The sequence below is a fragment of the Emys orbicularis genome, chromosome 7, assembly GCF_028017835.1.
Source record: "Emys orbicularis isolate rEmyOrb1 chromosome 7, rEmyOrb1.hap1, whole genome shotgun sequence".
Lineage (NCBI taxonomy): Eukaryota > Metazoa > Chordata > Testudines > Emydidae > Emys > Emys orbicularis.
Window position 1 is genome coordinate 109,352,871 of NC_088689.1, and position 13,698 is coordinate 109,366,568.

General features: G+C 54.2%; 1 protein-coding gene across 6 annotated transcripts in view; it reads left to right on the plus strand.

The window, feature by feature from the left end:
* The first annotated feature begins 383 nt into the window (after window positions 1–383).
* The window catches only part of PLXNA1 (plexin A1), a 239,942-nt gene continuing 226,627 nt past the window's right edge, over window positions 384–13,698 (plus strand). For 3 of the 6 annotated variants that reach the window (XM_065408679.1, XM_065408677.1, XM_065408676.1), the window contains exon 1: window positions 516–1,556. In XM_065408679.1, coding sequence (XP_065264751.1) covers window positions 873–1,556 — 684 coding nt within the window. In that variant the 5' untranslated portion in view covers window positions 516–872. Of the gene's footprint in view, window positions 1,557–13,698 lie in introns of all 6 variants that reach the window. The other 3 variants (XM_065408674.1, XM_065408675.1, XM_065408678.1) reach the window with 3 other exon arrangements.

Below are 13,698 nucleotides of genomic sequence, written 5' to 3' on the forward strand. Positions count from 1 at the left end.
GGAGGAGATGGATGGAAGGGGCGCTGCATCTCCTATGCATGACACTGGAAGCCCGCTAAGCCCCCAGAGGGCTGTGAGAACCAAAGCCCCGGAAATGGAGAGTGGCTGGCAAGGGGCAAGAGGGTGGGCGATGAGCCCCAAAGGCTTAATGTTATAACTTGAGCTGCAGGAGGGCTTGCTTAACCCTGTTCTTGTCTTTCCCTCTAGGGCTGACCAGGCTGCCAGTGTCCATGATGCCCTGAATGTGGAGCCTAGCAGAAGCAGAGGAGACCTTGGCCCTCTAATACCCCCTCCTCTTCCCCCACCCCTCTATTTTGGGTTGGCTTCTATTTATTTTGTGGCTGGGTTTGTGCACGGCCCTGGTCGGATGTGACACTGCTGCAATGTGGCTCCTTCGGCTCAAGCACCACTTGTCCGTTGACATCTGGACCCTGCTGCTTTTGGGGAGCGCCTGGCTACCACTGGCAGAGGGCACCCCCAAATCCCCCTTTAGGACTTTCTCGGTCACAGACTGGAGCTTGACACACCTGGTAGTCCACAACAAAACTGGGGTGGTCTACGTGGGCGCTGTCAACCGGATCTACAAGCTCTCCAACAATCTGACGCTGTTGCGTGCCCATGTGACGGGGCCGGTGGATGATAACGAGAAGTGCTATCCGCCCCCCAGTGTTCAGTCCTGCCCCCATGGGCTGGTCACCACCAACAATGTCAACAAGTTGCTGCTGGTGGACTACTCAGGGAACCGGCTGATCGCCTGTGGTAGTGCCTCTCAGGGCATCTGCCAGTTCCTACGCTTGGACGACCTCTTCAAGCTGGGGGAACCCCACCACCGCAAGGAGCACTACCTCTCCAGTGTCAACGAGTCAGGCACCATGTCGGGTGTCATCATTGAGGTGCTTAACGGACAAAACAAGCTCTTCATTGGGACACCGATTGATGGGAAGTCCGAGTACTTCCCCACCCTCTCCAGCCGCAAGCTGATGACCAACGAGGAGAACGCGGAGATGTTTGGCTTCGTCTACCAGGACGAGTTTGTCTCCTCCCAACTCAAGATCCCCTCAGACACGCTATCCAAGTTCCCCACGTTTGACATTTACTACATCTATAGCTTCAGCAGCGAGCAGTTCGTCTACTACCTGACCTTGCAGCTGGACACCCAGCTCACCTCGCCTGACTCCACAGGGGAGCAGTTCTTCACCTCCAAAATTGTCCGCCTCTGTGTGGACGACCCCAAGTTCTACTCCTACGTGGAGTTCCCCATCGGCTGCGTGCGGGATGGCGTTGAGTACCGCCTGATACAGGACGCGTACCTCAGCAAGCCCGGCAAGGTGCTTGCCAAGCAGCTGGGCATCTCGGAGCAGGAAGACATCCTCTTCACTGTTTTCTCCCAGGGCCAGAAGAACAGGGTCAAGCCACCCAAGGAGTCCGTCCTCTGCCTCTTCACTCTGAAAAAGATAAAAGACAAAATCAAGGAGCGCATCCAGTCTTGTTACCGAGGGGAGGGAAAGCTGTCACTGCCCTGGCTATTGAACAAGGAATTGGGTTGCATCAACTCGGTAAGTGCCTGCTTAGCTCTAGCTGAGGGGGAGTTCTTTCCGGCTCTGTGGATCCACTCCCCTCACGGTTACCTGGCTGGGCTGCTGCCTGCTCAGATGGGCTGCTTGTCTGTTGTGAGAACTATTGCCAGCAGGGCGGGGGTGGGAGCGCAGGCTGACGCAGGGTATCTAGTGGTATCCCATGCTGAGTATGGAGTACAAGGTCATGACTCTGGTGCGGGATGGTCACTGGGTTTTGGGTTAAACGGGTATTTACCAGTGACGGCTGGCCTGAAAAAAATGGCCCCATACTGATTTAGAATCCCAACACATTTGTGGATCCAACCCTGTGTAGTAAATGCTGCTCCCAATGGTGATACAGTGGGCGTCAGCTCTGCCCCAGTTTTACCTAGTGTAATGCTGGGCAGAGGGCTGGGAGGGCAAAAACAGCACCAGAAAGTGCCCAAAGCACCCAGAAGCTTTTTGATGTTAGTGGTTTGGTACCCACCAGATCCTTAGGTAGGAGAGTGCCTGGGGACCTCTTTCTCCTCCTTGTTCCATGCTGGCTCTGGCAGTCCAGGCCTCCTGCTGGGACGATTGTACCAGCGCTCACAGTGATGCACCATCCAGAGCCTGGGGCCCTGCTAGCGATGCTGAACCTTCCCCAGTTTTGTGGCGAGTGTAAGAGACACCCTAGGGCCCAAGCAGCGGGATGGTGGGAGGTGATACCCTGCAGTGCAATTCCTGGCTGCATACAGTACATGGAACAGCTGATTCCGCTGCAGAATGTGATGGGGGGCTGGGAAGGCAGGGATGGAGCTGAGTAGGTGCAAACAATAACTATTCCCCTCTTTGTTTTTTGCAGTATTGACAGATTTGATTCCCTCCTGGGGGGGATGTGGGGGGCGGGGGCAGCTAATCTCCCTGCAGATCGGACTAATAACATGCTTCAGAGAGCTAACCTTGGCGACGGTGGATTAAAGGGAGCACAGCCTGCCCTCTCCAGGCGCAGGTGGCTCCTTTCCCGCTGGTTGATGCCAGCGCTCAGAGTGGAGATGGCTGTGGCTCAGCATGAGAGCCCCGTGCAAATGGCATCCGTGGCTTTTGGGATGGCCAGAGAGAACCTCCAAAGCAGCTGCGTGTGACTGAGAACACAGGGGTGGGGAGGGGTGGAGAAGGCAGAGTCAGAGGGCGGCCGGCAGCCTCGCGGGCTGCACAGCTTCATTCAGTGTTCGGCGCAGAGGCTCCTTGCTGCCCGCTCCGTGGCCCTTGTTCGTTCTAAGTGCACCTGTTGCACGCCCCGTAGCATGAGTTGGTGGGAAGGGAGTGTGAGAGTGTCTGACCCCTTAATTGCTGCCCTCAGGCCCCCTTTAGAACAGTGGTCACTCCGGTCAGCACCTTCACAACCGACCCAGGGCGGCTGGATTCAAACACGCTCTGCTCCTGCTGGAAGATGATCATTCCTGTGAGCTGCTGGCTCTGTGCCAGGGGCTGGGTCAAACAGCCAGACCCTGGGCCCTTGCTGCAGGGCAGCCCTGCCTTTGGCAGACTCCAGAGAAATGATCTGCCTCTGACATGTGACGCCCTCTCCTCTCTGTGATCTTGCAAATACCTGGCGCATGGTTGGCCCATTCAGCCTCTGTCAAGCTGCTCCGTGTCCTCCTATCCTTGCGCTCTGTTCTCATCCTCCCCCACCATGGTATAGGACTATCCCTGAAGGAAGGCTTTCCATGCTGGCTGCTCCTTACCTGATCAGACCTGTTCCACTGGCTGATGGAGGCCTGGAAAATCTTCCTGCTCCGTCTCTTTTTAGGTCTTGGCAGCTCATTCATTCCTGAGTGTGCTCGTAGGATCTGCTGAGAGTGGGAGCAGGTCCGCTCCTGTCTAGATCCCGCGGTGACAGTTCCCTAGTTCTTGCCTGGACAGTTCCCAGAATTTGTCGGGGGGTAGAGCTTCTTTCAGAGTGGTTCAGGGCCTGGGGAGCTGGGCTCCTCCAGTTGGGCACCCTTGACTGCCTCTGTCCTCGGGTCAGCATGCAATGAGGCAGCATAAAGAGGGTAGGTCCACGTGCAACAAAAACACCTCGGATTCTCATTCCCCTGCAAGCCGGGCTGCCAGGCCATGGGAGGTGCCCGGAGCATTGGGAGTGGGTGACTCCACCACTTTCATTCAGGGCACATGGATGGGGAATGGCAGAGCGTGGGCAGCAGCATGTCCTAAGTGTGAGTGAGGCACTGTGAATGCATCTGATGTTGAAGGCAGTTAGTAGCAAACCATTGCCCCTGGGGATGTGGGAGCATGCCAGGGCTGTAATCCCTGGGCTGCTTTTTCCCAATCTAGGGAAAGTCTCTTGCCTGTCCCAAGGGAAGCATTTCCCACTGGCCGTTGCTAGCACACGAACGTGGCTGCCGGTTTATTGCCCTGTTTTGCTGCATGAAGTCTGTGGCAAGGGGGTGCTGAGCCTGCTTGGTTTATGAACTATTGCCGGCTTCTCTTCCAGATGATATTATAAAATATAAATGGTCACAGGGAGGCTATTTCAGCTACTTGGGATGATGGGAGTGTAATATATCCAGGCATCTCTAAACTGGCATGGCCTGGGCAGCCTCTCGCAGCGTAGGCTAAAGGCTGCAGGCCAGATCCTCAACGGGGGTAAATCAGCTGAGCTCCATTGAAATCAATTTAGCTACACCAATTTACCCCAGCTGAGGATCTGGCCCAGCCATAAACGGGTGTATGACTTCACTGGGCTATACACCTGCTTACACCAAGGCAGAATTTAGTCCCCTGTCAGTGCTAGCGTGGTGCAATGGTTTAATGCTCTAGCCTCTCTCTTTTGAGGCCTGGGCTTCCAGACTTTGCTAGATCACCATGAAATGATTGTTTTCAAGCTAGTCCAGGGTGGGTATTTGATCAAATAACACAAACTGGCATGGTTGGCTTTCCCTGATCAAGGGAACCCAGCTCCAGAATAAGCAGGGGCACCTGCAGATTAGGACATTGGGGTATTGGCAGAGTGGTGGTGTGGCCCAACCTGGAATATCCGGGGGGCTGCAGGCCAGCACTGAGGGGGGTTGACAGAGCCTGGCGTGTGGATAGCAGGGGGGCTGTAAAGCTGTGTGAGGGGAGCTTGCTCTGCTGTTTTGTGCTCTGGCCAGCAGAGCCTGTGCCCTGAGTTCTCCTAGAGCAGCCCCTGTGTACCTCTTGTGCTGGAGTCTGTGTGGGATTTGTCTTTTCAAAGCCATTGTGCTGTGCTCAGAAAGCCAGTAGATAGGGCCTGGTGGTGCCCGTCTCCCAACAAGCTTCACTGTGAGCTACTTATTGCTGGCATGTTAGGGATTAAGGAGTTCAAAAGGAGCCTCTAAATAGTCCCTCAGCCCCCTAAGTCCCACTCTGTGGAGCGTGGCCATCAGAGCCCCTTGCATTCCCCCTTCAAGGGGGAGCCAGCCATAGGACAGCTGTCCCTGCTGAACGGCCTTTCTGATTGGCTCTTGGGGCACTGGGGAGTGCAGCAGGAGCAATGCCCGAGTGAGGGTCTCCCCTTGGCTTAGTGCCCAGAAGGAGTAACACCGGGGAAGTCTTTTTTGGCCCGTGCTGTTTCTCAGGTGCCCTCTTGCAGGTCAGTCACCACGGGGATGTGGGGCTGTCCTGTGGGAGCCATGTGCCTTAACCGCATCCACCTGGAGTGCATTGGCATCCTTGTGGAATTGTCCCAGGCAGCCCCTCCTTTGTCCTCTCCCGAGCTTGGAGGGAGACAACTAACAGCTGCCTGACAAAGTAAAGGGTTTGCTGTCAAGAGCACTGGGCTCACAAATCTGATTTTGGCTTCAAACTAATTCAATTCTGGTGGAAAATGATGAAATCGTTACACTGCTGCCTGCTGGGTCACACGACTGCTGACTCCGGGAACGGAGCTGCCTGCCTCCCTCTCTTGCTCTGTCTCTCGCTCCCCTGTTCCCTCTCTCTTTGCTGTCCTTGGCCCGCACAGCTGTCTTGGGGACCCAGCTGTGCCTCGGTGCAGCTCTTCTGTTCCCTTTGGGCTTTTCCTAAGCAAGGCGCTGAACAAGAGAGAGAAGTGTAAGGAAGGGAATGTCACCTTGTCCCTGAGCTGGTGGTGTGTGTGTAGGGAGGGTGGTTGTGCCAGTCAGCCAAAGGGGTTGATGATGCTGTAGCCAGGTCTCCTGCTGGATTGGCACAGGTTGGCCGGTTCGATATATGAAATGAGCTGTGCAGAGGGATGTTCTGAGCATCAAGGACTTCAGCCTGGATAGGGGGGCTGTGTGCAGAGCTAGATCTTTAGCATTATTCTGAATCCAGACGGGCTATTCCCCTGGAGCTCCCTGATCTCTCCTGGGCAGTGTTAGTGGGCTCCGGGGTGCTTAGTGGCCCCTCAGGGAGCCTAAGCAAAGTGTGCCGTGCAGATGAGCATTCAAACTGCAGCTGCCCTTGGCCGCCTCGTTGGTAACTGCAGCAGAACAAGCAAGGGGCGAATGGGACATGGATGCTGAGCCCGCCCTGTCCTGTGCCAGTGTAGGGGGAGGCAGGGCAGCATGGGTGTTTGTGGCTGTTCCTACTCTGCAGATTCCTGTGTTGAGAAACATCTCTCTGAAACATTAAGAAGATGGTCATTAGTGGATCCCTTGTGTCTCTTTCTCCCAACCTCTCCCCTTTCACTCCTTTTCTTGCCTTGGCACAAAGCGAGAGGGAAGGAGCAAAGAATAAACAATCCGCAACGCAGCCGTTTGCTCACAAAAGTAACAAGCACACAAGAAAACCAGTCTGGCTGGAAATGGAGCCACAGAATCAGTTCTGGCCAGTTGTTCTTCCCCCAACTTCCCTGGCTTCTTCGCATCCTTGCCAGGATCCAGCTTGGCTTTGGCTGGCTGGCTCAGGGCAAATTCCTGGTCCTTGGGGAATTGAGATCTGATGGCAAGGCTGCCCCTATGTGTGGCCTTTGAGTCCTGGCTGGGAACAGGATTAATTCCCCCCACTTTTAGGAGAACACAACAAAGATTGGAAGCAGCCACTCCCCTGCCTGGGGCTCTGATCACACCATGTCTCCCAGGCTGAGCAGAGATGGGCTGAGTCAGGGCTTGAATGGGAGAGCTCTAGGGAGAACTCAGGGTGCTTTGGGAAGAGGTAGCTAGCAATGCATTGAGTAGTGCTTGTCTCTGTGAGCCAGCACTGAGCCACTCTCCCAGCCTTGTGCAGGAGAGTGCTGCGTTGCTGAAGGTACCTGAGATGCGGCACCGAGGTCTTGATTTTTGGGCTCTTTAATGGCACTTTATGGAAGAGCAGGGATGTGAACATTGCTGTCCTGGCCAAAGTCCAGCTCAGGTAATAACTGCATTTCTAAATCCCACTGCAGGTTCAATTAGATGTGGTATTCTTCTCTTCCTGTCCTAAATGGTTATGCTGCTGTGTGCTGTTAAACAGTTCTCTTGTTCCACCTCCGCAAGTGGCTGCATTTCTGCAGTAGTTGAATGATCCCTGTGCATATGGCTCATAAATCAGTTTGCAGAATGCGTTGGAAGCTTCCAGGATGAAACACCTATCCATTATCCTAGTCAGTACTGGGGGACAGAGGGGGGGGCATTAGTTCAGCTAAACACCCCCCTTCATGGGAGGTGTGGAAAGAGTATAAGTTACCAGGTACAGGAAACCTTGATGGTTTCTGGGTGCCCTCTGCTTTCCTGAAGCTCCAACAGATCAAACATGCCTTGTAATGTGTGACAGCTGCTATCTTGGCTAACACCACAGAGAGAACCCGGGACTGCTAGAGCTACAAGCATAAGCCTCTCTAGCTTGAGCTAAAGAGCCAGGCTCTGCAGCTGCTGCCTGTGCCAGACTCCCATCTTCTGTGTATCGGGCACAGAAGGGGACACACAACACACGCTGACCAGTGGCTTACATAGACATTCCCTCCACTCTGTCCCGGGCAGCTCTCACAGTCCCACCATCGTTTCATTAGCATTGGCAGGCAGGGTTTGATTCTGTTTATTCTCAGGAAAGCTCAATGCTCTGATGATGTCTAGATTTTGGTGAAATCCCAGTTGGGCGACTTGTCTGAGCTGGCAGTAGGCTAGGGGTTCAGTTAGAGGCCCCCTCACACCCCTTTCCAGCCCTGGGGAGGATATATTCCAGTGGGGGGGAGAGTGTAACCAGTTCCTGTGCCCATTTAGTGGTGAGGGAATTGGCTAATTGTTCCCCCAGCTACGGGAATTGGTTCTCCCAGTGTTCTTACAGGGCGTGAGCTCCTGCAGGAAATCAGTCAGGGGAGTGTATGTGTGTGTGCTCACCATGACAGGGGGAAACCTGGCTGCTCTGGCATTGGGATTATGATGTGAGCTCCTGAAGGTTTCAGGTAAAGCATGGAGGTGTGGGCTGCTGCATTCCAACGCCAGCACTGCCTGTGCTAGAGAGCCCGGGAGGACTGTCCCGCTGCTAGGTACTAGGCCGACCTCTTGGGCCTGGAGAAATTCCCTCCTGTGGTTTGCTTTTTCAGGCCAAGCAGAGGAGGGGCACCACAGAGGAAGGTGCTGCCAGATCTCAAACCAAGCCCTCATCACCTCACTCTCTGGAGGATGTGGTTTGGGTATTGCTAGCAAAGTGTGCAAAACCAGTAGGTGCGAATCTTCTCATGCGCCACTGAAATGCTGCCTGCTCTTGGGCGGGCCGTGGGAGCCGCTTAAGGGCTGCACAGCAACGCTCCACACTGGTCAGGAAGCAAAGGGTAGTGCCTCCAACTGATGCTATAGGGTTGCTTTCTAAGTAGGCTGAATCTAGGTGCCCGGGGTGGAACCCGAGACTCTGGGGTTAATGTCTGATTGGTGTGAAAAGTGCCGCTTCTGATCAGGATTTCTGGTTTAAAGTCTCATCTGGAAGGCAGAAGAGCCAGGCTCTATGGCTGCGGCAGGCAGGGGGGATTTCTCTGCATGGGAAGGCCCTGTCAATCAAGATTAATCTCCTGACAGTGGAGGGGGAGGGTGAGGAGTGGGGGAAGGGCTGTCTCATGATGAACCTCACCCCCTTCCTTTGAGCCCCTCCAGCAGCTTTGTAAGAATTCTATTCATCGCGCTCCGGCCTCTCCTGAATGGGGCTCGGTGGATGACATCTCATACAGCAGGGTTCAGAGGACAAGGGTGAAAGGAACTGTAGGGGGATGTGGCTTTTGGATGAGCTGCCCTGTTCCTTCCCCCAGCTGAGTTCCCAGGGCACATGGCCACGGCCTCCCCAGTGCAGCAGCATCCTTGTGTTTTGGTTCCAGCTGCTGCGGCAGCAGCATGAACTTTTGACTATCTAATCCCCAAGTGCTGTGGGCCATTGCCGAGCCCACGCTGGAGCCAGGCGGAGAGGCCGCCAGACTTGGCTGAGCGCTCGGAAGATGTTAGCGGTTCCTCCCCAGTGCTGAAGAGCCGAACAAACTTGGCTGGGGAAACTAATTCCATCCTGTTTGTTTCTTTCGTTCCCCTGCTGGGACCAGGAATTCATCTTCTGAAAGAGGCAGACCTGGAGCAGGAGACTGCATTGAGCAGGCTGCGAGGGTCTCAGCACAGCCATCTAAGCCCCTCCCTCCCCCCATCGCTGCCCTCCTCCCATGGCCTCTGTAGGACCTGAGGAGGGCCAGCACCTGCGACAGAGGGATGGGGTGGTTTAGTTCAGACTCTGCGGGCTGAGTTTAAAAGCAGTCCAGTAATGGCTGCGATTGCCTGCATGACTCTGCTAAACCAGCTCTAGTGAGAGCGCAGAGTGCCTGTTAACCTCTTCAGTGCTGGATGAGAAATCACAGGCTCCCTTAGACCCGCACGTCTGAACGTTCTGCTTCACCACTCTGCAGGGCAAACTGCCGTGGGTATATTCGGTTCTGGTTATCTAGACCCTTCTACCGTCCACATGTCGGTGGAATTTGATCACCTGACTGACCAAGGTTCCTTCACAACACCTCTCCAACATGCCTCCACTTCCCAGAGAGGGAAAAGCCCCGAGTCAGCAGAGCGTTCAGCCCCGGGCTTGAGTGTGTTGCTGAATCAGGGCTTCCGTGGATTGTTCAGGTTCACACAGGAAGCTTGTGGCAGACCTAGGAACTGAACTCAGATCTCCTTCATTTCAGCCCAGTACTTCAATCACCAGAACTTCATTCCACGGGCTGCCAAAGAAGGGGTTAATGTTGCTGCCTGACTGAACGTCTCTTTCTCTGCACAGAGCAGGTGGGGCATGGCTAGCTGCAGGGTGGGCTTTCTCCACCTGTTGCTCTGTCTGCTGAAGTGCCTCATGCCTGAGGCGGAGGGACCCTGTCTGGGGGAGGAGTTCAGAGTCCATGGCCTGTTTGAGTCCTGGCCTCTCTCCGGAGCCTGCTGATGAGGGGGCAGTTGTTGCTGGTTCTGATGAGGGTGTGTTGTGATGTAGACGTTTGTGCTACTGATGCTGGGCTGAGATAAATCAAATCATCTTTCACAGGGGTCACATAGCAGAGATCAGGTGGTAGCAACTTCCATTCATTGCTAAACCCGGGGCTAAACTCAAACAGGGAACTTAGATGTGAAAGAACTGGAGTCCCCCTCCCCACTGCCCCATGAAAAATTTCCTCCAGCTTCTCTCTGATTCTTCTGTGGGGATTAGGTTGCCTGTGGATTTTGTGCATGGGATGTGAGTTTGAGAGATCCTGTCTGGTTTCAGTCCCAGCTCCCCTTTGCCTGATACTCACATCAGTTTATGCCCTGTGAGGTTGAGGTGAGAGGGATACATGGTTCTAGACTGAGTACCAACAAACTTCTTTGCTCTGTCACACAATCCTGAGCTGAATCCTGGCCTCCAGAGGCAATGGGCTGATGCCCTCACACTGTGTAACAATGTCTCGCCTCACACTAGTTCTCCACTATTGGCTTTTAGCTTTGGTTTCGCTATCAAACGACCCCGGGGGCTTAAAGGTCCCCCAGCAGATGTCAGGAAGCCAGGCACTCAATGGCAGCCAAGGGAGAACATTTATAAATGTTAACTGGCAAATTACTGGCCAATTAATAACACTAAATGGCATGAATCTTGCCTCTCCTGTCTGCTCCCTCATTGCTCTGGTAAGTGGGCCTGAAGGGAGGCAATGATTCGGAGTGTCGGGGAGACGGCTATTTCCTGCCCTGGCTCAGCATCTGCTTTGTGTGTGTCTCAGGCCAGGTTGCTGTATGTCGCGCTCTCCCTACTGTAGGGTGGTTTCCTGGGAGAGTCACAGTGCCACTGAAATTTGCCTGGTTCCCCTTTTGTACTGTCTGGGCCTTTTTGGGGGGGTGAGGGTTGTGTTGGTGGAAAGTACGGGATTATCATGCTCCTTGAGATTGGATCCTCTGAATATCTACTAGCCAGCTCCCCATACCCCATGTCCCTGCCTAGATGTCTCTGCTGTGCCCTGCAGGGCCCTTCTCTAGGGGTGAGGGGGTTCAGCCTTCCTGGTTCATCCCTTTCCTGGCGTCTCTGCTGAAACTGTCTGCTAAAGACCCAACTCGGGTGGTCGTTTCTGTGATGTGCCCACCAGTCCCACTAAGAGGTGAACTGAGATCCTGCCAAGCTTGTTTAGTATTGGGGCCACTGAACATCCTGACACAACTAATTAACCTATATACCCCCCAAATGCCTCTAGTGCCAGTCTCTGAGAAGTGATGCCTCTCTGGTTAGGGTGTGTGTTATGATCTCCCATTGAGTCAGTGGGGCCTTCATTCACCCCAGCTGATTAGGACGGAGCCTCCTGGAAAGCCGATTGTGTCCCCCTTTGCCAGCCATGCTTGTGTGAAGTCTCTTGTTAACCCGAGTGTTGGGTATGTGATTTAGTAGCTATACGAGGTCAGGCAGTGTGCGTGGGTGAGTGGTAATCGAGTCTCATACCTGAGGCTGGTCAGCACAGTGGTCAGGAAGGAAATTTACTTGCTCCATGCAGCATGATGCAACTGGCTATATATATATATATATATATATATGGCCAGTTGCATCATGCTGCATGGTATTATATATATGCAATATATATTCCCCTGACTTTATCTGAAGCACTCGGCAGTAGCCATTGGCAGAGGCCAGACTGGATGGACCAGTGTCTGGATCTGCTATGGTAACTGGCACCATACCCTTCAGATTGCTTCCCCCATCCGATTTGACCCAGCCTGGCCTTGCCTTGCCATGGTGTCTGCCTGCACGCCTCTAGCGAGGGAGTTTGCTGTTAGTGAGCTAATTGTCGGTGTAATTATTTATTGAGGTGGTGTCGGTGTTGCCGTAGCGGGCGGACGCGCGCTCCTTGCAGCCCGGAGTGCAGCGGTGCAGCTGTATTTGTCGTTTCCCAGAGTTTGTTGAGACAAAGCAGAGAGGAGTAAACACCATAAACATTTATCCTCTTGCATATTCAGCAGCAGATGAGGTTGGGGAAGCTGCAAATTGGAGTGCAGAGAGCAGTGTGACATGGAGATTGCATTGGCTGCGAGGTGCTGCCAGGACTTAAATACCTTCATTGGTTCCGCTCCAGTCTGCCCGGGACTCAGGCTTTCCGTTCACCCTTTCGCTGCTGCCTGCTATGCACACCGTGAGGCAGAGGGAAGGGAAGGGGCTCTCTTCCTGGGAGAAGATGCATGTGGGGAGCAGGATGTTGTGCCGGGGAAGAAGTGACCTGTGATTCCGGGCTGCAGGAGTGGACATTGCCCTGTCAGAGCCTGAGTCAGGGTGGGCTTCCCTGAGTCTTGGAAGCTGCTGCCCTAAGGGGGCTGAATGCACCTAGGGACCATTCTGTGCTTCTCTTAGGGGCAATGACCAGATATCTCTCTCTTCCTCTTGGAACAGACTGTGCTTTTGGGCCCGGGAGGCTGCAAGGGTGATGTCTAGGGGTGTGTTTTGGGGGGCTGGGCAGTGGGAGCCTCCCATTGCCACTAACATATAGAATCGTATAAAAGGAAATACGTCTCCCTTGTGTGTGGGGGGGCCCCCTCCTATCCTCAGTTGCTGAGTCCTTCACAGCTTCCCCTAAGAGCAAAATAGCCAACGAACCCCAGATGCTCTGCTGGGGCCAAAGCCTCTGCTACTAAATTGCTTCCCTCTTCCTCCACAATATCGATTGTTCATTAGGCCTCAGTGATTCGCTGCTTCCTCAGTGGCATCTTCCTTGGTGAGGCTGAGCTGTGGGGCTCTTGCCCCTGGGCTCTGGGGCTTCTGTCTCAGCCCCCAGAGAGCCAATCCCTGAATGTTGTTATCCCAGCCCTGATGGAAGCGAGGTTCTGCTGGGGGTGTTGGAGAAGGATGTGGGCCCCTGAGCTCAACTTGGTTTATCGCTGGAATGATGTGTTTTCTTGCCACTGCCTTCCTGATGTTTGCTGTGTGAGAATGGAAAGGAGGAGACCAGCAAGGTCCTACATGCCATTCTATTGGTAGGCAAGGTCCTTGTGTGTTCAGATTGCAGGGGGCTTTTGAGCCCCTCCACCCGCTTTTCAGTATACTGAGTTGAGGGTTGTTAACTCCTCACCATGCTGCTGATCCCCTGCCCCCATTGGGATGAGGGCTTAGGTAGTGGGTAAAGCAGTCTGCCTCCAGGGGCCACTGACACAGCCCTCTTTGGGAGCCAGTGAGGCCTGTGTGCAAGATGTGTGACTTTTCTAGAGGAATTTCTTGCCTGGGGAAGGGGAGATAAAAAGTCAGGCATGGAAAGGAGTCAACTTGTGACCTAAACCCCGGCACCCCAGCTAGAGGAAGTGAGAGCTGCTGAGCAAGCGAACGGAGCTGCAGCTGTGAACAGCTTTGCATCCACTGGACTATTCCCACCTCTCTGTGCTCCCCACCGCTGTGGTGCTAACTGTGAACTGCAGCAGTGGTGTGAGGCCCTGGCCTCCTGGGTCACCCATGAGGGCTCCTCCCGTGGGCTAGAGATCCTGTCCCATAGTCATGTTGGAATTGCATGCTGCAGGCATCTTGAGAAAAAGCAGGGAGGGGCCTGGCCCCAAGGACAGCAAGTCAAACAGGAAGTGAAAATGAATGGCTCTTTTAAACAATGGGCTTAGAGCATGGCCATCAGTGGATGGCTGTTCAATGTCCCTTCCCTGGGGGTGTTAGTGAGCTGGTACCGGACTGCACACTGACCTTTGGGGAGTCTCTTGCAAGAATGCACCCCCCCCCTTGTCCCATGCTGTGTGCGTGCTGCACTCTA